The 22199-nt window shown below is 41.9% G+C and overlaps 1 protein-coding gene across 2 annotated transcripts in view; it reads left to right on the top strand.

Annotated features, from left to right (window-relative positions):
* Positions 1-22199, top strand: part of PTPRN2 (protein tyrosine phosphatase receptor type N2) — a 1455485-nt gene that overhangs the window by 669945 nt on the left and 763341 nt on the right. For both annotated transcript variants that reach the window (XM_073629933.1, XM_073629934.1), the window contains one exon: positions 9760-9839. In XM_073629933.1, coding sequence (XP_073486034.1) covers positions 9760-9839 — 80 coding nt within the window. The remainder of the gene's footprint in view (positions 1-9759; positions 9840-22199) is intronic.

A 22199-nucleotide genomic window follows, 5' to 3' on the forward strand; every position in this document is an offset into this window, starting at 1 on the left:
ATATTTTATATTCACATTATGTGTATGAAGCCTTTGTATGGTACCATGAAACTCCATACTAGCCTCAACTATATGCCCCTTTTTCCGAAATTTCTAGGAAGTAGGTATTCTCTTAACTATTTTCCCCTATGGCACATGCCTGATATCCTTTACCACATTACCCCTAATCCGAGTTTCTATAGACACTGGTGGCTCACCACCCACCATAAAGCACCCCTAAATTGCCATTAGCATTGCCTTTCATCAATAAGGTCACATTGTGCACACTTTCCTTGCAAAGCTGCTTGATTGCCCACAAAATCCACTCCGCTCCTGTTTATTTATGGCATGACTTCTATGTCTCTCTGGTAACTGGCTGGAACTAAGCTGGTTTGGATGGATAAATCCATATATACCTGGTATTCCTCACTTTGTAATTCCACTGCATGTGATCCCTTAGATATGGCTGTATGAATATGAATAGCAGCTGTATAGATAGGAATAGCAAAAGCAAAATCTGCATTGTTTCCCAGTACTCTACAGTGCTGTGTCATATGTGACTGGTGTGCGTTTACTGTCGTAAAAAATGTTGCAGTGCTTTTCTTATCATAGAAATTGTGAGAGATTCTGGTTCCATCTTTAATCATATTTTGAAAATATCCATTTTCTTTCATAAAGAACACCCTGCGAAAGAAAGTATAACAAAATTATAAACCTGTTGAAGGCACACTTCTATAAAGTGCAGAAGCCGAAGTATGCTTGCGATCACAATAATTTGGCATATGAGATTTTAAGTTATAAAGCCATCATGTGCTTCTTTATTAGACTATAAATAAGCATTTCACTTTCCTTTATATAACACTTTAAAATGATTATACCTCTTGCTGGGAAAATAACAAGTTGTTGCTGGGCGATTTTATTTTCCAAGCAGAGACCTGCATTTTATATTACCGTTACATACTGCTGTGCAGTCAGCATGTGTACCTGGCCTCTGGTGCGTATAGTGTGACAGTTATGCTTGAAAATACATACACATGACATGACCTTAAAGATTGTCCTTCTGTCCTTCTACACCATACTGCTCTTCTGATGCCATTCCCTCACTATCCTACAAAAGTGACTTCTTTGTTCTTTATCTTCGTTGTACAATACAATATTATCCTTATTTATACCATATTCTTTTGCATACATGAAATTAATATTCTAGCCTTCCTGTAGATAGGGTTACTGCCTTTTGTAAAGCCAATATTGAGCTAATATAAGGAGGAAAAATAAGAACAGTGAAGTAAAAACTATTCTATATGCTTATTTAAATAAAAAAAAAAAAGTAATGGGTTTTGATTTGTCATATCTGTTTTGGGATTTTTAAAGCTGGACACTAGGCACATATAAAACACTATGGGGTTGATTTACTAAAACTGGACAGTGTGAATTCTGGGGCAGCTCTGCATAGAGACCAATCAGATTCCAGGTTTGTCAAAGTTTAAATGAACAAGCTGAGGTTAGAAGCTAAATGGCTACCATGCCCAGCTGCACCAGATTTTGCACTCTCCTGTTTTAGTAAATCAACCTCATTAATTAATGCAGCTCTGTAATCATTAATACATCTTTTTTTTTTTTTTTTTAATGCAAGCAGTGTAAATAACTGTACAAACAAATGGCCACTGCCCCCACTCCCCCACCTATAACTGGCCTTTGCAGCAAGGAGCACATGGAAGGGCAACACATGTCAAACAAAACCAAAGAAAATTCCCAGCTCAACTTACCGTCCAGCCTGCAACCAACCAAATTATCCCATCTAACAATATGCGTTAAAAACAGGGGCTTAGTTTGCACACATTTGCAAATACATGCGTAGGCTGCAGAGCCACTTCACGGCCCCCCGGTATTATCTGCAATCCGAACTCTCATTTTTAAAAGCCTCCGCAGTAGAAGTGCATGCATTATAATGGATAGGCAGAGGGCAGGTGAGCCTGGAGGGAGCCCACCCCTTCTTAAAGGCACAGGGGCACACTGGACACCCAGCATTTAGCACAATGGCAACAAAGGTGTTCAGTGCACCCCCTCACCAGTATTCCAAGAGAACAATCAAATGGCCACTGCCCCACCTATAGCTGGCCTTTGCACAGAGAAGCACATGGAAGGGCGACTCATGTCAAACAAAACCAAAGAAAATTCCCTGCTCAATTTACCAGTCTGCAACCAACTGAATTATCCTGTCTAACATTATGTGTTAAAAAGAGGGGTTTAGTTGTGTAAATAACTGAATGTGATCTGGTATCCGCCTCTTACAGTCCCTGTACAGCAGATGCAGTGATAGAAGTGTCCTTCGCGCTAAAAGGATAATGTGGTGTAGAGTAATAATAAATTGCAGCAAAATCTAAGTGTTCACGATAACACAATATGGTAATGATATAAAAAAAAGTGATTTCGCGCAATAATCAATCGTGTAAAAAATATGAAATATAATAGATATATGTAGTGCAGTATGGCTAAACCAATCTGTGAATGACAAATCTGTGAACAATAATAAAGTGCGTAATGTGATATATAAATATTCACTATAGGGACTAAATAGTCTCACATACAGTAAATGCTAAAGATCATCACAAAATATAAATAAAAAAATAAAAAATAAAATAAAAATGAATAAATGTGCAGATGTTCACTAAATAGTGAAAAAAAGTGAAGGGTTAAATCACAGCAAGAATCTATAGAAGGAAAAAACATGTGATATAAATCCAAATATATCAAATGTGAAAAAATAAAAAAATGCAGAAATACAGTCCATATATCATATCCAATACTGTATAAGGAGTCTCTTGTATGTAAAACAAAGTTGATTGGAGATATTCTATTAAATAACTGGCTGTTGATGTGATTGAATTAAATATCCTATAAAGATTCCATATAGTGACTTCTAGATATAGTCTCTCAGAACTGTATATTTCATATTTTTTACACTATTGATTATTGCGCGAAATCACTTTTTTTTGATATCACAGCAGATGCAGTGATGTCATCTTTTCACCCTCAGCCTGCTGATTGGACAGTGAAGCAGACGCGGCAAACTGATAAAGTCATCCCTCTGCTTACTTTGCTCACTCCTCTTGTCTTCTTGTTACTTACTTACTCATCCGTTCCAACTGGTCTGTCCTGGCAGCACAGGATAGAGTAGAGACAGGGCAGTGTGGATATTAAATCCCTGGACTGGTGGAGTGGCTGCAGGAGCCCTGACAGCTGAGGATCGCCAATGGTAAGTACAGCATGGACTGGGGAGTTGAGGGATTTAATGTTAGGTCACCTTTGCAGTTTTTCTGTAAAGGTGAACTAACCCTTTAAAGTAGAGTCATTCTACTCTTTACCAGTGTGTATGAGCATCAGAACTATTGAGCAGAGATTTAAACAGCATGTGGTCATAAGAACTGTCAACTGCATAAAAGCAAGACCTTTAAACTCAAGTCTTTAATGAGTACTGTGGTATGACATGGGAGCTGGTCATACTGCTTCACCCAGACATGAGGGATATAACCTAGAGTCCTAGACGGCTTCTGAATCAGTGTCCTGAGTTAGGAAGTAAAGTGACAGTTTTCCCGAGAGATGTGAAAAGTGAATTTTTACATAATTTTAAAAGATAAAATGTGGAATTGCAAACTTGCTTACCACTTTGACCTTTTTTTTTTAAAAGAAAATCATCCACATAAATCTTCAACGGCAGGGTTTAGCACAAACGGTTTCAAGTTGCAGGAGAAAGTGAAAAACTGCTGGAAAAAAGCTATAGTTCTGGAAAGCCAAGCCTTTATCTGTTTACGTAGTTCCTCTCCCACACCTCAAAGTTTTGTGAAGAAAATGACATCTGTCTAGCTGAGAGTGTTAAAAACAGCATCAGAGAGCGTTTGACAAATGTGGAGTCAAATTGCTTGCTTTCCTGGGGTTGAAGACAAGGAAGACAAAAAAACTGTAGATTCCAAATCCTTTTAATGGCTATGCTACTAAGGAGGCAAAAATTCCTGATGATGCCCAAGATGACAAAGAAAAACTGACTGAACTTTCTTCTGACAGTACAGAAGAAACAATACAAAAAAAGGCCTGGAAAATATTGCAGCATTCTTACAGATACAGAAAGCAATACCCACTCCTAGGGAAAAGTTGTCTTACAGAGCTTCTCTGTTTAACTTCATCATACCCGAAAACATTAAAACTAGCTTCTTCTATCTAAGATTTGTTAACCAAAGAGGAAAACGTGTGTCTATATCCCTACACCATAGAATGAGATCTGAGCACAATCACTATCATCTTATAGAAGCTTTAACACGGTAAAGTCATTTTAAACATCATTTTGAATAGTTTTAAATATTTGTTCTCCATTAGAAGCATACCTGGCGATGCTGCCATGGAGGTCCTTGTTTAGAAACCTTCTGTTATAGGTGGACAACTGTCTCCTGATTTGACCCCTGCATTGTGACCCTTTGCCTATTGTGGGGACTGTCACCAGTGCAGTACAGTGTCATCTTATGACTGGTGTGGCAGTAATCAGGGACACTTGATTGCTGTTACAATGTTAATCACTGTAACAACAATGTTTTGAACTGTCATGAATGGGTTACATTCATAACATCTATGATTACTAGTGATCTGTGATTGGCTACAACTAATTACATGGTACAGAGTGCTGTGATTGGCAAAGGTACCATGTGATAGCTGTGAGCCAATCACAGCATCATTGTATAGGAAGCACAGATGTTATGACATTGTGATCATGTGATCGCAATGATCCCTGGGTTGCTCAAAATGGCCGAGTACCGGGAGCCACAATACACTGTATCTGGTGGACACAACGGTCATGGGAGTGGCGCGCTGCGTGCCCCAGGCTGGATGAAGTATATGTATGTGATCCAGCCTGCCCGTGCCACCCGCCTGCAGTAAATGTACTGTGGGTGGGCAGCAACTGGTTAAACTTAATTGAAATGTCAAGGTGAGTGAAACTGCACTGCTGTGCCCTTGCAGTGGCTTGTTTCTTTGAAGAAGGTTTATACATAGGACAACATGGGCAGATTTTATTGTTCAGAACACCTTGCGAATGTACAACTGAGGGATGGATGTAGGGGTCAGTGCATTAACATACAATATACCACACAAGCCTTGAGATCCTTTGTTGGGACATACAGTGTGCATGTCTAGTTTACAACTGATAATGAGGTTCTGTTAGCAGAGTACAGGGTATATTTGTTAGCAGGGTAAAGATATAATGCGCTGGAAGCTTCTTGGATGCAGAGGATACTTTACTTTCATGGAGGATAGCAGAACATGTCTTACAGTATGAGAAACAGGAAGAGAACAACAAACAAGTACACAGAACAGAAATAGATGGTACATCCTGTCATATCATAGAATACAGGCTATAACACTATAATACTACAGCGCCACCTTCTGCATAAAAAGGTATAATGCATACAGTTTATAGTCAGTTTATAAGCAACTATGCTGTTGTATTTCCAACACCCCGTCTCAACAGCATGTGATAAACATAACTCCCCTTCCCCCTCCTTAACATTACATAGTAGGGGAAAGTGAAGTAGGATTTTTAAGCAGCAATTTCTAATTTTACTTATTAATTTAAGCGAATGGGAACATGTAACAAATATAAAGTAGGTATTATCCCAGTTTGGCTGCAAAAATGGACATATGTTTTATCCAGCTTGAGACCGAACACTTTCACTCACTTCCTGCCCAGGCCATTTTTCATCCTTCAGTGCTGTCAAGCTTTGAATGACAGTTACTCATTCATGCAACACTGTACCCATATTAAATACTGATAATTTTTTGAGGCAGATAGAGCTATAGAGTATTTAATCACCACTGGATTTTTTATTCCTTGCTATATTAGCAAAAAATAAAAAATGAAAATTTTGAGAAAAAAAAAACACATTTTTCTTAGTTTCTGTTTTAGAATTTCGCAAAATGAATAATCTTCCTTCTTTATTTAGTCTAAAATGTATTATGCAATTTTTTTTGGTAAAAATAACCCAAATCAGTGTATAATATTTAGAGACCACAAACTATGGTATAATAAATATATATATATATATATATATATATATATATATATATATATATATATATATATATATATATATATATATATATATATATATATATATATTTGAACATTGATCAGTCCTCATGCTGGCCCTAAAATACCAGGACACAGGACAGTCCAAATACCCCCCAAATGACTGATTTTTGGAAAGTAGACAGTCTAGGGTATTTAGTAAAAGGCATGGTGTCGTTTTTTGAAGGTGTCATTTTTTGTCACTTTTTTTGGAAATGAAATACTTTTTTTCCCACAAAGTTGTCATGTTAACAAGTTACTTCTCACACACAGCATAGGAATACTTAAAATTACACCTCAAAACACATTCTACTATGCCTCCTGAGTATGAGGATACCACATCTGTGAGGCTTTTTCACAGCCTAAATGGATTTTGGTCATAGAGGGGCCCAAAATCCAAGGAGCACCTTTGGGCATTCAAGGTACATAAATTATGCATCTAATTTCCTGAATACTTATCACATTTTTGAAGGCCCTGGAGCACCAGGACAGTGGAAACACCCAAAATGACCCCATTTTAGAAAGAGTCTTTTGAAAATGGTAAGTTTTTAAAAAATGCAGGAAAGAAAATTAAAATGTATTTTTTTACACAAAGTTGTATATTATTATTATTATTATTATTATTATTATTATTATAATACAGGATTAATAGTGTTAATAAGATATTTCTAACACACATCATAGGCATTCTTAGAAGTACACCCTAAAACACTTCCAAGGGCAAAGGGGGGATTCTTCCCAATGACACAAAAGTAAGGAGCATTCTTCTCTGTGGTGTTGATTTACTAAAACTGGGGAGTGCAAAATCTGATGCAGCTGTGCATAGTAGCCAATCAGCTTCTAACTTGTTCAACCAAGCTTTGACAATAAAACCTGGAAACAGATTGGTGTCTCTGCACAGCTGCACCAGATTTTGCACTTTCCAGTCTTAGTAAATCTACCCCACTGTGAGCTGTAAATATATTAATTATTGGCAGGGGTTCCCTGAAGCCAAAAAGTGTTTTCAAGGGTTCTTCCATGTTAGAATGGTCAAGAAAGGCTGGTTTAAAGTAAAGGAAGTACACAGTATAAAAAAATTAAAATGACTTTATTGGTAAGGCATGAAATATTCCAGCTCTTCTTGCAATAGGTCACAAGTTTGGCCGCCGCTGAGCCTTCCATTCTCAGATGCGTGGCTCAGAATAAAATGTTCTTTAAATAATGGATACACTCAATGCTTTCTTTTGAACTGGCAAGTTTTTGTACAGAATCTTTTATAGCATTCTCTATTAATTTAAATCAAAGTATGCCTTGCTTTAGCTTCCTCTAAAATGCCTTTTTTGCTTGATGTGGTGTTTTGTGGTTTAGATTGTGATCACACAGCCTTCCTTTCAATCTCTTTTTGATTTCTCCTAATCATACCACACGGACCTCCCTCTCCTGTGAGTTTCTGATTTGATGCGTTTACGACGGTCATGACAATTCCTAACCCAAATGTTGTTGCCACGGCAACCTAGGTGCCTGTTCATAGTTCGTATTGCTGTGTTTATTGCATTATTCTGCCCAAGTGTCTGTAGAGAGAAAAGCGTGTGTGTAAATATGTCAATAAATGGAATAATAGACATATAGTTGTGCTGATATCTACAAACATAAAACCACTTCTTATATTTTTGATGTTTACTATTGTAGCTGATGTCATGATATAACTATTTAGCTCATACTGATCTTGCATAACAGACAGTAAAAATACATTTTCCTAGACCTAGAGAAATCTTGTTGTAAGGATCAGCAGAAGACTTCTTTTCAAGGTTAGGAATCTTGAAAAGTTTTAGGATAGGAGAAAGGGAAACAGTGGGCAAAACATAGTCAGCACCTTAGGCAATGCTAAACAATAAACTGAGGGTCATCAGTCAGAGCAGGAAGGTAAGTCAATAACAAAACAGAAGGGGTACAAAAACACACAGAAAATATTTAGGATGAAGTATGCTGTTTTGCGGGTGAATGGTAAAGGGATCAGACCTGGGTGGGCCTAGTCTTCATCAGGCCATTTAATGGTCATTTGTGAAAACATAAGCTAAAGTAAGACTAAAGACAGGTAATACAGTAGTTGACTAGGAGAGACTAGATAAAAAGGGCAGAGAGCAAGGACACAAGAAGCGTAGAGAACAAGAGCACACTGGGTGGAAGTAGTAAAACAATCAAGCACAACAGCAAAGATTAGCAAAATTGAAGATACAAAGTATCGATAAGGAGGCTAGGATAGCCGAGCCAAGAATAAAGCTCTAATCTGCCAATGATGGTGCTCCAGACTAATAAGAAGACAATCGTAAATACCCCAAGACAGAGTACAAGGAAAACACTGAGTCGAACAGGAACAGACACAGGGTAGAAGGACTGAGGCACAGGGTTGAGAAGGTCAGAGACACAGTTTAGGATATGCAGCAGTCATGAAATAATTATGGCCCTGTTATTGGATAAAGCTTTTCTCACTGTGTAATTACAACTGAACCTCAAGTATCCAATCAAGCTGTTGTGGTTTCTAGAAATTTGATGCTGATTCTTTTAGGTGGTGTACTGGTGACTATAGGACTGAACAGTCCCACAGTGCAGAGGTAAATACTTTGAACTCTTTACTGAAAAGCCAGCAGTACAATGTCCAAAACTCTTACAATAACTTATATATGTAAACAACTGGAATGAATAACCCACCGCGCAAACCTCCTCAGTAATCTCAAGAAACAAATTAATGGGAAGCTGTCAACATTGATATGTGTTCCCACACCTACTAGAATAACAGATAAAGAAAAAATGCAGAGCTCCAGGCCCTATAAATAATATTGCAGATGTAGACAAGTGATTGTGACACCCTCCGTACCATTTTTCCTTTCTTGCACTTCTGGGTTTTGCAAGTATATTTATAGTACACCATTGGAGAGCATTTGAGGCATATAGGTACGAAGGATGTCACCATCACTTGCTTACATCTGCAATATTATTTATAGGACCAGTAGTGCTGCATTTTTTCTTTATCTGTTAACTTATATGTGTAATAATTTGAGCAGCATGGTATGAAGGTGGGCAGTTTCTGCAGCAGAGGAATGTCAGAGGGAATGAGGTTGAACAGTAGGTGGGCAGTTTCTGCAGCAGAAGAATGCAGAGGGTTTGAAAGTGGGCAGAGGGTATACAGGAGGGCAGTAGTTGCAGGAGAAGAGTGTGGAGGTTATGAGGGTGAGCAGATGTGTGGGAGAGGAGTGCAGAAAGTATGAGGCTGGGCATTATGTGCAGGAGAGGAGTGCAGAGGGTATGAAGGTCAACAGTATGTGCAGGAGAGAAGTGTGGAGCAAATGATTGCGGACAGTATGTCCAGGAGAAATGTGCAGAGGGTATGAGGGTGGCCAGTATATGCAGGAGAGGAGTGTGGAGCAAATGATGGCGGGCAGTATGTGAAGGAAATGGATGTAGAGTGATCATGATGGTGTGAATGGAAACAGCCCCCACTAGAAATAAAGTACATGTAGGAGTATTTATTGTGTAGGCTGTTTTTGTGCTAATTTTTAATACTATATTGAATTTCAGTGTATGGGAATGTGTCATTGTGGTGTTTAATAATGCTTACAAAGAAGACATCTCTGAGTCACCTATATTCAGTTTCTTAAAATATTAATTTGTCTTACTTTTAACTATTGCAGTGTGTCAGGATCAGCAGTGGTGTTTCAAGTGCGCCCCAATATCCAGAATTTGACAACAGAACGTGTGGCAGATGCAGCAGGTACTGTCAGTCTTCATTTTATATACTATGATGATTATACCCAATTAATTTGTTATCTTTAACCTTGAATTAAAGATTTTACATTTTAAACCGCAGTTCAGTCTTACAGAAGGTGTTGCAAAATACTACAAAATAATATATAATTATATATGAAAATGTTTTGCTCTAGACTGTAACATGTGTGTTTAGCCAACCAGCCACCTAGGCAGGCCATAAATGGTGTGAATTTCTTTCCTGCAACCACGGGTTGCTGAACCAGCCAAGATTCTAACCATCTATGGCTGTCCTTAGTGTCTGACTAAGAAACTGAATAGAAACATCTCATTGGCATCAAAAGATGTTTCCTGTGAAACTCTTCCTTGTAATAAATCTCTGTTTTGCCACATGGCATGCAGTTTATTTAGGACTGCACTGGAACATGATAAATCCAAACCTATAAACTGTAGTTGTCAAACAGCATGGCTACAATAAAGAAATAACTATTAACCAGAGGATACAAGGCACTCTCCCAAAGTCTATATGGACACAGCAGGATGGGTCAACACACTGCCTATGAAACCTGTGCTCCTTCACAGAAGCCCTGTAGAACTAGAATATACTTAAAGAATAGTTGTTATCGGTTATCCTTATTGTCTAGCCCCTCCTTAACGGCCTGCAGCAGTCTTTAGAGCCTCTGGCTGAAATCTTCTTGCCTCTGGCCATACCTGCACATTCCATCCTTATAGACTTCAATAGGACTGTCTTTCATTACAGGAGGCATTTGGTCCCAAAAAAGTCTCTGAAAGTGTATTTATCTTTTAAGGGAAACACCAAGGGGTCTCCATGGTGGCTTTCCAATTTACTAATAATCACTTGACTAGTGGTATTAGCACCAAGGCAAGATGGCCTGGCAGCATTCTGCAAAAAGGCTGACTGTGAGGGGAAAAAAGAGTGTACAACAGCCATATAGTAGTGGTCTGTACAATAGTGAAGCTCAAGCCTTATCTGTGCACAATGCCAACTACTCTCTATGTTTGCTGTTTTTATTTCTTCTTTCGACTTTGCTGCACTGCCTAGACAACATCAAATTTGTCACAAATGTAAAAATGGAGAATAAGTTCCCTTTTTGCAAAAGTTATATCCTAGCAAGCAAGTCTGCAAATATAACCTTTCACGGGAGAGTGCATTTGGATTGCTGAGATTCAGGGGATATGATGATGCATAAGACATGAATATATTGTCTCCCACACACATAGCGTACTAGGTGACAGTCTAAAGAGATTCACTGAAATCTGAGAATCTACAGATTTGATCTGCAGTTAGGATGTATTCTGGCTGGCACAATACAAATGTTCCCACTGCTATCTGACCTGCAGTTTGACCTTATTTGATTTTAATACCATAATTACATGCATTCTGGAGTATACCGTACCCTTTTCCTTTTGCCTTCTGTTCCCCTAGGAAGAGTTTCTGGCAAATTATTTATTTCAAAATGTTTATTGGGTTTTAACAAACAGGAAATAATAAGCAACACAGAACAGTGTCGTGCTTAACGTCGAACCCTACGGTCCCGTAACATTAGATGGCAAAATCAGAAACACATAAATCAACATAAGAACAGTTACGTATCCTGGATGGGTCATGGCAAATTATTTAAAGCATAGCTGGACCCAAAAACAAAATATTATATATTGCAGCTTACCAGCTCCATTATTTTTCTATGTTTCATACTTTTTTACCTTTATTTTCATTTGCTGTACCTGTCAATAACACCCTTCCTGTCGTAGAGTGACACCCTAGGACTGGAAGTGTGTTAGGACTACAAAACACATCCCTTTCTCCTCAACTCAATAACAAAAAGGGAATGTGTCTTGTAACTCAGATAAGGGAAATGTGAAGTCCAATATCATTTGAAATTTCAAGAAGGAGGTTTTAAGAAGTTTTAAGGAAATTGGACCTTTGTCAAGAATACAAATGCAGCTACCACATTTAAACCCTAATTCCAGGTTTCTGGGGACTTTAAATAGTTTGTTTGGACAAAGCTGGTCCAAACTAAATATATCCTTTACAAATAGATTTTGCCCGCTGGAAGCCATGTATAAACTGTTTATAGCATCAGCTAGTGCAGTGCGGTTGCAAGGGCATTTGCTCCAGAGCTTAGTAGATGAGGTGTTACTCAATCACATGCAAGGAAAAAAAAAAGAGCATTTTTGCTTGCACATGATTGGATGATGGAAGTCAGCTGCCCCATATTTTCTAAGCTCCAGAGCAATTACCCTTGAAGGGTGCGACTGCAAAGTGCAGAGTCTATTTGCCTTTAGTAAATTAACCCCACAGCATACAGAACTGTATTCTGGCAGTGGGATGGGGACTTCCACGTCCTGTTCCCAGAACAAAATCAAGTCAGCATTGTTTTTCATTAGTGAATACAAGGCTTTCTCTGACTGGCAGAGATGCAGGCAGAGGATGTTAAATTCTTCAGCTCTGCCAATCAGAGGAAGCCTTGTATTGAAATGCAATGCTGCCTGTGAATGGCTGAGCAGTACTCAACCTGACTCAATGTTGGTCCGCGAGTAGGACAGAAAATCTCCATCCCACTGCCTAAACAAAGCACTGTACATTGTATGTAGCTGATGCTATGGAGTTTATACATTGCTCCCAGTGGAAACATCTATTAGTGAAGCCAATAGCTTGGTTCAATCAGCTTGGTCCAAAAAAAGTCAAAAGAAACCTGGAGTTCGGTTTTAGGGACTGGTAAGCTGCAATATATTACATTTTTGTGCTGGGTTTAGATACACTCATTTTTTTTTTCTTGATTGACAAATAACATGGCCACACTTCAATTTTTTTAATGTATCCTGTTCCCTAGAAGATAAGGTACATACATATATTGTCCTATATTCTGTCTAAGGCTAGCTTGGAAGCTAGCAAGGATAATGCACTTTTCACCGTCTCCAAGGAGAAAAAGACACTTTTCTCCAACTCCAAGCACGTGCCCGCTTGTCTGGAACATTTTTGCTGACAATTCCCCAATCTCTTTGCTAGCTTCATGGTCAGACAGCTGTGGAGGATGGAGGGATTATGGTCCTGGAATTGTTGCTCTTTCTGTAATGTTTGCAGCAATACCTCACATGTGTGATGCAATTATTGTTTACATATGGGTGTCTGGACCTACGCGCAGGTTTGCATTTGCATGTATGCAGGGGGACGGGAGTGTTTTTATATTTTTAAACTATTTTTATATATTTTATTTATATTATTTTTTTTACACTTTTTTCCATTTAACTTTATTGCTGTCACAAGGGGGCTTGTTAAAAGCCAGAGAATGACAGCTCTGAAACCTGAAGTGATGAAATCATTGTTGCTTCTGTCCTGGCCACTTACCGTGGTTCGGGGCTCCTCGGGGGAATGGAAACGAGTTGTGGCAGCCTTTTACAGTGCTGTTAAAAAACAAATTTGTTTGATTCTAAAGTTGAAAAGTGGCAAAAAATATAGCTTCAATTTAGTTTATTGAAAATTTAAATTGAATACAGGAGAAAAATACAGCAATTTCATCCAAATTATTCTATTTATTTTACTGGGTTAAATTAGGGCATTTTCGCTACCATCTCCCAATGATGTCTTTGCAACGTCAACAAAAAAATAGAATTGAATGTTCAATCAATCTGCCAAATTGCCACATATATGGCCAACTTAAGCCTATGTGTCCTGTTATTCTGTTGTTCACATAGGCACACATGAATGCCTTGTTCCCAGTCATCTGGTTTTCTAAAAACATTCTAATCTGTGTGAACGTGTCTGGTGTCTTTAAAATTGGTAGAGGTTGGGAAATCACACAGAATAATGGGACAAGAAGCTGAAAACATCCCCATAAGCACGCGTGAGGGCCTGCTGAATAATAGCTAAAATGGATTACTTTATTTTGACTTTATTTTGACCTTAACTCAAATAGCTGTTTGAATGATAGTGCCTATTAAAGTGGACTCAGTGCTCTCTGCCATACGATGAATACGTAGTTGTGTGTAGGTGGCAGCTCAGTGTAGTTCATTGGCAGATGTGTACCTACTAAGTGTTCCAAATTACTGTAGCTTAGGGGCATATTTATAGAGCAGTGAAGGGACATTCACCAAAAATTCACTGCAAGTTAATCAATCACTGTAATTTAGAACATGTGTGCCAAAGTTAGGATTAGGATTAACCTGCAGTGAATGTTTCATAAATGTCACCTTCACAGCTTTATAAATATGCATTTTTCTTACATTTTAAAAGTTGGTAAGATTAAAAACTACCGTCTATTCTGGGCAGTCATAGACGTGACAAATTTGGCAAAACACAGTCCATCTAGAAGAAATGCAGAGATTACGTGAACATCAACTATCCAGGGTCTTCAAAGGTCTTCTAATATTGCCTTGTTGTAAATTGTCAAGTCATAATTGGTCTGGAGTGTGTATACATGCATATATTACAAGGTCCAGAAGGTTGCTGAGACACTTTAGACCTTCCAGGAGAAAGATCATCAGATCTATATCATACTTGGTATCTAAGAAATCATAATTTAATAATGATATGGAAATGTACCCAGTGTGTCTGCTGGACATAATACATTACTCCAGCACACCTACAACGTACCCCTATAACCCTTTGATTGGGTGAAAATAATTCTGCAACTAGCCTCTGAGGGACAAGGAAAGATAGCTGCATTGGCAGTTGTAAGATCTCATTTAACCTTCTGAACTACTCAAGGTTATTGGGAATCATATCAAGAGGGCCAGTGATCTTGCAACATCAGATTTGATCTATCTTCAAGTGATTCAAACTTTGCACTGTACCAAGACTGGGCAGACTCATCTTAGACATTTTTCACTTTTAAAGAATGTTTACTTTATTGTTACGTATGTCTGTTTTATAATTTATTTTATGTATATATTTATTGCACCGATCTTCTTTTCTCTTTTATTAAAGCAATATATAAAAAGTGTTAAGTTGAATCTCTGAATGCTCTAGCTATAAAGGACAAACTCTGTTTGAAGAAGTTACTATGTTATATTTCTCTCTGGGGCTGCCAGTGGGTGATACAGACATTTTTTAAAGGTCGGAATTGCAACAATGGATGCTGTGAATGGCATGTTTCCAATAAAACACTTGATGGTGGCTATTGTGTGTGTGTAAACAGTTAACTGTTAAATTGATCTTCCCCAGTGACGGTCATGTTCAGTCTACTGGTACTTAGATTGATGTCCCATGAGCTGGAAAATCTTTGTACATTGTGAGGCTGAGAGTATCATCACAGTAAGTTCTTATTTATTTATTTAGTGTAGATTTCTTTTTGAAGGGTTACTGCACCAAATATTGATATTTCTACGATCTGTGCAATTCTTATAGCTGTTTTAAGTAGTTCCACTCTACCTAGATATTTCATGAATTTTGTATTATAGAGAATGCAGGAGTAGGAGCACCTAAGAACAGCACTATTGAAGCAGAAGTGAAAAACCAAAACAGGCAGTGCAAGCGTTAGGGACTATAGATAGGCAGGTACCTAAAATGATAAAAGAAGCCAGAGGGTGATTCAGTCCACTGTACTGTACTTTTATCTGATATATCACTTTTGGGTCACCTCACCTTTTGAAACATAACCCGTTGTTCATTGAAAAGTAAGTAGTTGAATGAATACTTGTGAATACATAACACTAAGTCAGTGCTAAAAGCATATACAGTAGCTAGCTTTTGTACAGTACTCCATTTTGTTATGCAGTGCATGTAGGAAAGGATTTCATAAAAGCATATATCCCTCCCAGGGCTGTATTTATACTCCCTACGTCCTCATCCCATCCAATCCCAGTTGCTACCTTGTGCCTGATCCCCCCAACACGAGCAAAGCTTACAGCACAAAAACAAATTCACCAAGACTTATCATATTGTAATAATAGCAAAATCATAATCATACTTACAGAAGATGAACCAAAATCAAATTACAGTCACAACCAGTATCATATCTGCAGAGGCAGAGTACTGGAATAACTGGAAAACTCCCCAGAGAGACAAGCAGTACTGTACTGGCAAAAACATGCCCAAAATGACAAAATCAGTGCCATACTGACACAAGACAGACATGTCAGTAGGGACACAATTGGTACTGTGATGACATAATCCGGAACATAATTCCAGTTACCTTTAGAATAAAAAATAATAATATCTTTATTAGTGCAACTATGCACAAACACATACAACTGCACACACATAAAAAAGGCTTGAAACTCCAGGACTATTGAAATATAACTGAAAACTATGTGTAAATCACAGTCTCCAAGGCTATACACATTTTAATGCCAAGGTTATAGGCATCACCTTCAATAGTCAAATAGCAGCTTATAACGTCAAATACTTGCAAGAACAAAAAGATTTGTAAAGAATGTAACCAGTTATTCAAAATGAAGTATGTGTCCAGTTATTCACTGCATCATTTTTTTACCACCACAGTTATATCTTTGAATACCAATTAAGAGCACAGTGCTTCGTATTCCTACATGAGTAAACTAGCTAAATTCTGTGCTCACCCTTGGTAACCCCTCTACCCAATAGTAGTTGTGTAAATCTCCCAAAAGACATTAATAAAATCACATATATAAGGTACAGCTTTGCCCCAAAGTTAAATCAATAAATCAATCAATAATAAATCATTCCAACCAATAATATATATATCTATATCTATCTATATCTAGATATATATCTAGATATAGATAGATCTCTATCTATCTATCTATCTATCTATCTATCTATCTATCTATCTATCTATCTATCTATCTATCTATCTATCTATCTTAAACATCCCTCACATTTTATTAAAATATATATCTTTTCATGTGACAACACTGAACAAATGACACTTTGCTACAATGTAAAGTAGTGAGTACACAGCTTGTATAACAGGGTAAATTTGCTGTCCCCTCAAAATAACTCAACAAACAGCCATTAATGTCTAAACCGCTGGCAACAAAAGTGAGTACACCCCTAAGTGAAAATGTCAAAATTGAGCCCAAAGTGTCAATATTTTGTGTGGCCACCAGAGGCGTTGCCAGGGGGTGGCTATTGGGGCTATAGCCCTGAATCTGGGTCCCATAGCCCAGAGTCTATTTCTGCAGAGACTCGGGCCGCGGCTGCGGCTTGCGGACTGCATGAGAGGCGGATGAGAGGAGATAAGTGGGGGTGTGTCCTTGCCGCCGAGCAGTATGGCTGTGTGATCCGCTTCACAGGGTGAAAAATCCGGCTCTCTGCATCTCAGCCTGTCTGTCCCAGGGAGGAGGAGATCCCTGCACACCAGCAGAACATGGCCCAGCGGCGATTGCAGAGTCCAGACATCGGGTCCCGGCCGGCGTTGCTATGGGGGTGTGGGCTGCACCGGGTGACACCCGCCAGAGGGGTGACACCGGGGCCACCGCCCACCGCTGCACACTGTACTTCTGCTTGCAGAGCCGCAGCGGAGCGGTGTGAGCAGAGCACCAACCCGTGTGGGGGAGGCTGCCTGTAGCACTCCCCCAGTCTTAAGCTGTCCCTCAGCCTCAGGGATCTCCAATGTCTCCGGAGGCAGCCGGAGTTGGTGGGCAGAGCTAGGGGTGTGGCTGCCTTCTCCACTCCTCCCACAGACTCCTTCACTCACTCAAGGAGAAAGAGACGAGAACACAGCATCCCAGAGCGTCTTCAGCACCAGGCATGCTGTAAGTTACTGCACTGCTGCACATGTCACTACATAGAGTCCTAACCTGGCACCATACCACCCCAGCCTGCCCTATGCCACCGCAACCTGCCCTATGCCACCCCAGCCTTCCCTATGCCACCGCAACCTGTCCTATACCACCCCAACCTGCCCTATACCACCCCAGCCTGCCCTATATCACCCCAACCTGCCCTATACCACCGCAAACTGCCCTATACCACCCCAGCCTGCCCTATACAAATCCAGCCTGCCCTATACAACCCCAGCCTGCCCTATGCCACCGCAACCTGCCCTATGCCACCCCAGCTTGCCCTAAGCCACCGCAACCTGCCCTATGCCACTCCAGCCTTCCCTATGCCACTGTAACTTGCCCTATGCCACTCCAGCCTGCCCTATGCCACCGCAACCTGCCCTATACCACCGCAGCCTGCCCTATGCCATCGCAACCTGCCCTATGCCACCGCAACCAGCCCTATGCCACCGCAACCTGCCCTATGCCACCGTAACCTACCCTATGCCACTGCAACCTGCCCTATGCCACCCCAGCCTGCCCTATACCACCCCAGTCTGCCCTATACCACCCCAACCTGCCCTATACCACCCCAGCCTGCCCTATATCACCCCAACCTGCCCTATACCACCGCAAACTGCCCTATACCACCCCAGCCTGCCCTATACAAATCCAGCCTGCCCTATACAACCCCACCCTGCCCTGTGCCACCCCAGCCTGTCCTATACCACCCCAACCTGCCCTATACCACCCCAGCCTGCCCTATATCACCCCTACCTGCCCTATACCACCCCAGCCTGCCCTATACAAATACAGCCTGCCCTATACAACCCCAGCCTGCCCTGTGCCACCCCAGCCTGCCCCATACCACCCCAACCTGCCCTATATCACCCCAGTCTGCCCAATACCACCCTATACTTTAATTTACAGGGGCCATTTGGAGGTGCGCCTGCAGGGCACTGGGCAGGATAGACAGGAGGGGGATGACACCATGTTTTGCCGCACCAGGTGACACCAACCCTAGTGACGCCACTGCCCACTGCCTATACCACCCCAGCCTGCCCTATACAAATCCAGCCTGCCCTATACAACCCCAGCCTGCCCTGTGCCACCCCAGCCTGCGCTATGCCACCGCAACCTGCCCTATGCCACTCCAGCCTGCTCTAAGCCACCGCAACCTGCCCTATGCCACCTCAGCCTTCCCTATGCCACCGCAACTTGCCCTATGCCACTCCAGCCTGCCCTATGCCACCACAACTTGCCCTATGCCACTGCAGCCTGCCCTATGCCACCGCAACCTGTCCTATGCCACCGCAGCCTGCCCTATGCCACCACAACCTGTCCTATGCCACCGCAACCAGCCCTATGCCACCGCAACCTGCCCTATGCCACCGCAACCTACCCTATGCCACTGCAACCTGCCCTATGCCACCGCAACCTGTCCTATGCCACCGCAACCAGCCCTATGCCACCGCAGCCTGCCCTATGCCACCGCAACCTGTCCTATGCCACCGCAGCCTGCCCTATGCCACCGCAACCTGTTCTATGCCACCGCAACCAGCCCTATGCCACCGCAACCTGCCCTATGCCACCGCAACCTGTCCTATGCCACCGCAGCCTGTCCTATGCCACCGCAACCAGCCCTATGCCACCGCAACCTGCCCTATGCCACTGCAACCTACCCTATGCCACCACAACCTGCCCTATACCACCCAGTCTGTCCTATACCACCCCAGTCTGCCCTATACCACCCCAACCTGCCCTATACCACCCCAGCCTGCCCTATATCACCCCAACCTGCCCTATACCACCGCAAACTGCCCTATATCACCCCAGCCTGCCCAATACCACCCTATACTTTAATTTACAGGGGCCATTTGGAGGTGCGCCTGCAGGGCACTGGGCAGGATAGACAGGAGGGGGTGACACCATGTTTTGCCGCACCAGGTGACACCAACCCTAGTGACGCCACTGCCCGCCGCCTCACAGATTTATTCATGAAGCACACAGCAGTCCAAGATGGCTCTGCAGAGAACGGCCGCCCTGCCTCACCACAACCACTGCCCAGAGACTTTGTCACCCAGGCTCTGACATGGACGAAGCCTCCCTTTCCTCCTCATCTGACAGAGGTAAGAGAGCTGCAGTCTCCCCAGCCTCATCACCCACTAAGCTGCCCTCACTGCCAGCACAGCCCGCTGATCATGAGGAGAACACTGACTCCCTCTCTTCCTTCCCTGCAGCAGATGTCCCACACACAGAGGCTACTCTAAGGGCACTTTCACACTGTGGCGGAGGGACATCGACGGTAAAGCGCCGCTATTTTTAGCGGCGCTTTATCGTAGTTTAAGCAGTGCTTTTAAGGGGTTAATAGCGCCCGCAAAGCTCTGCTACCGAAGCGCTTTGCAGGTGATTCGGTGGCGATGCCAATTGATTTCAATGGCAGGGGCACTTTAGGAGCGGTGTATACACCGCTCCTAAAGCACCCGAAAGATGCTGCTTGCAGGACTTTGTTTAACGTCCCGCAAGCGCACTGCCCCAGTGTGAAAGCACTTGAGCTTTCACACTGGAGTGACAGGAGAGGTGCTTTACAGCTGTTTTGCAAGCGCAATATTTAGCGTAAAGTGCCTCAGTGTGAAAGTAGCCTAAAAGAGAGGAAAGAAGTGATCTCTCATCTCTCACTGCCCGCCCGCATCACCGCTCTCCTGCCCTCACTAAATGGACCAGTGCTGCCAGCCTGCCACCAATGCAGTGACAAAGCATATTTGGTGGCACTGGCTGACATAGCAAGTGACAATCCACATCAGTTGGCAAGTGACAATCCACATCTAGTGCCAGACGACATGGCAAGTGACAATCTCTAAATGGTGGCAGGTGACATGGCAAGTGACAATCCGCATCAGGTGGCAAGTGACAATCTACAAATGGTGGCAGGTGACGTGGCAAGTGACAATCCACATCAGGTGGCAATTGACAATCCACATCTGGTGACAGGTGCAAGTGACAATCCACATCTAGTGGCAGGTGACAGTGGCAAGTAACAAGTTGCATCTGGTGGCATTATATATTAGAATGTAACAATAGAAACAATGCGCTTCAATCACCCTGACACCATATCAATCATGGTGCCATGATGATTGTACCACCAACGCCGGCCATTGCCCACGAAAAATTGCTTACCACTGGCGTGCCCCCCCCCGGTTGGTGACCGGTGACCGCTGCTATGGGCTCTAGCCCCAGATTTTTTGCAGACCTAGCAACGCCCCTGGTGGCCACCATTATTTTCCAGCACTGCCTTAACCGTATTGGGCATGGAGTTCACCAGAGCTTCACAGGTTGCCACTGGATTCCTCTTCCACTCCTCCATGATGACATCACGGAGCTGGTGGATGTTAGAGACTTTGCGCTCCTCCACCTTCCGTTTGAAGATGCCCCACAGATGCTCAATGGGGTTTAGGTCTGGAGACATGCTTGGCCAGTCCATCACCTTTACCCTCAGCTTCTTTAGCAAGGCAGTGGTTGTCTTGAAGGTGTGTTTGGGGTCGTTATCATGTTGGAATATTGCCCTTTCTCACAGTCTCCGAAAAGAGGGGATCATGCTCTGCTTCAGTATGTCACAGTACTTGTTGGCATTCATGGTTCCCTCAATAAACTGTAGCTCCCCAATGTCAGCAGCACTCATGGAGCCCCAGATCATGACACTCCCACCATCATGCTTGACTGTAGACAAGGCACACTTGTCTTTGTACTCATCACCTGGTTGCCGCCACACATGCTTGACTCCATCTGAACCAAATAAGTTTATCTTAGTCTCATTAGACCACAGGACATGGTTCCAGTAATCCATGTCCTTAGTCTGCTTGTCTTCAGCAAACTGTTTGTGGACTGCAGCAATGCTGGCAGCACTCATACGTCTATTTCCCAAAGACAACCTCTGGATATGATGCTAAGCATGTGCACCCATCTTCTTTGGTAGACCATGGTGAGGCCTGTTCTGAGTGGAACCTGTCCTGCTAAACCGCTATATGGTCTTGGCCACCGTGCTGCAGCTCAGTTTCAGGGTCCTGACAATCTTCTTATAGCCTAGACCAGGGATATGCAATTAGCGGACCTCCAGCTGTTGCAAAACTAGAAGTCCCATCATGCCTCTGCCTCTGGGTGTCATGCTTGTGGCTGTCAGAGTCTTGCTATGCCTCATGGGATTTGTAGTTCTGCAACAGCTGGAGGTCCGCTAATTGCATATCCCTGGCCTAGACCATCTTTATGTAGAGCAACAATTCTTTTTTTCAGAGCATCAGAGAGTTCTTTGCCATGAGGTGCTGAACTTCCAATGACCAGTATGGGAGAGTGAGAGCGATAACACCAAATTTAACAAACCTGCTCCCCATTCACATCCCAAATTTAACAAACCTGCTCCCCATTCACACCTGAGACTGTGTAACACTAATGAGTCACATGACACTGGGGAGGAAAATGGCTAATTGGGCCCAATTTGGACATATTCACTTAGGAGTTGTTACCTGTTTACTATATTTGAGATTTAATATCTCTCAGATATGATTTGGGTTAAATGGGAGTCCTTTGACCATGAGTGAAAGCTTTAACACAATAACAAAAATGTACTGGTATATAGTAAAGTAGGCCTAGACTAATACACAGCAAT

Source organism: Aquarana catesbeiana, linkage group LG05 (assembly GCF_042186555.1).
Source record: "Aquarana catesbeiana isolate 2022-GZ linkage group LG05, ASM4218655v1, whole genome shotgun sequence".
Taxonomy (NCBI): domain Eukaryota; kingdom Metazoa; phylum Chordata; class Amphibia; order Anura; family Ranidae; genus Aquarana; species Aquarana catesbeiana.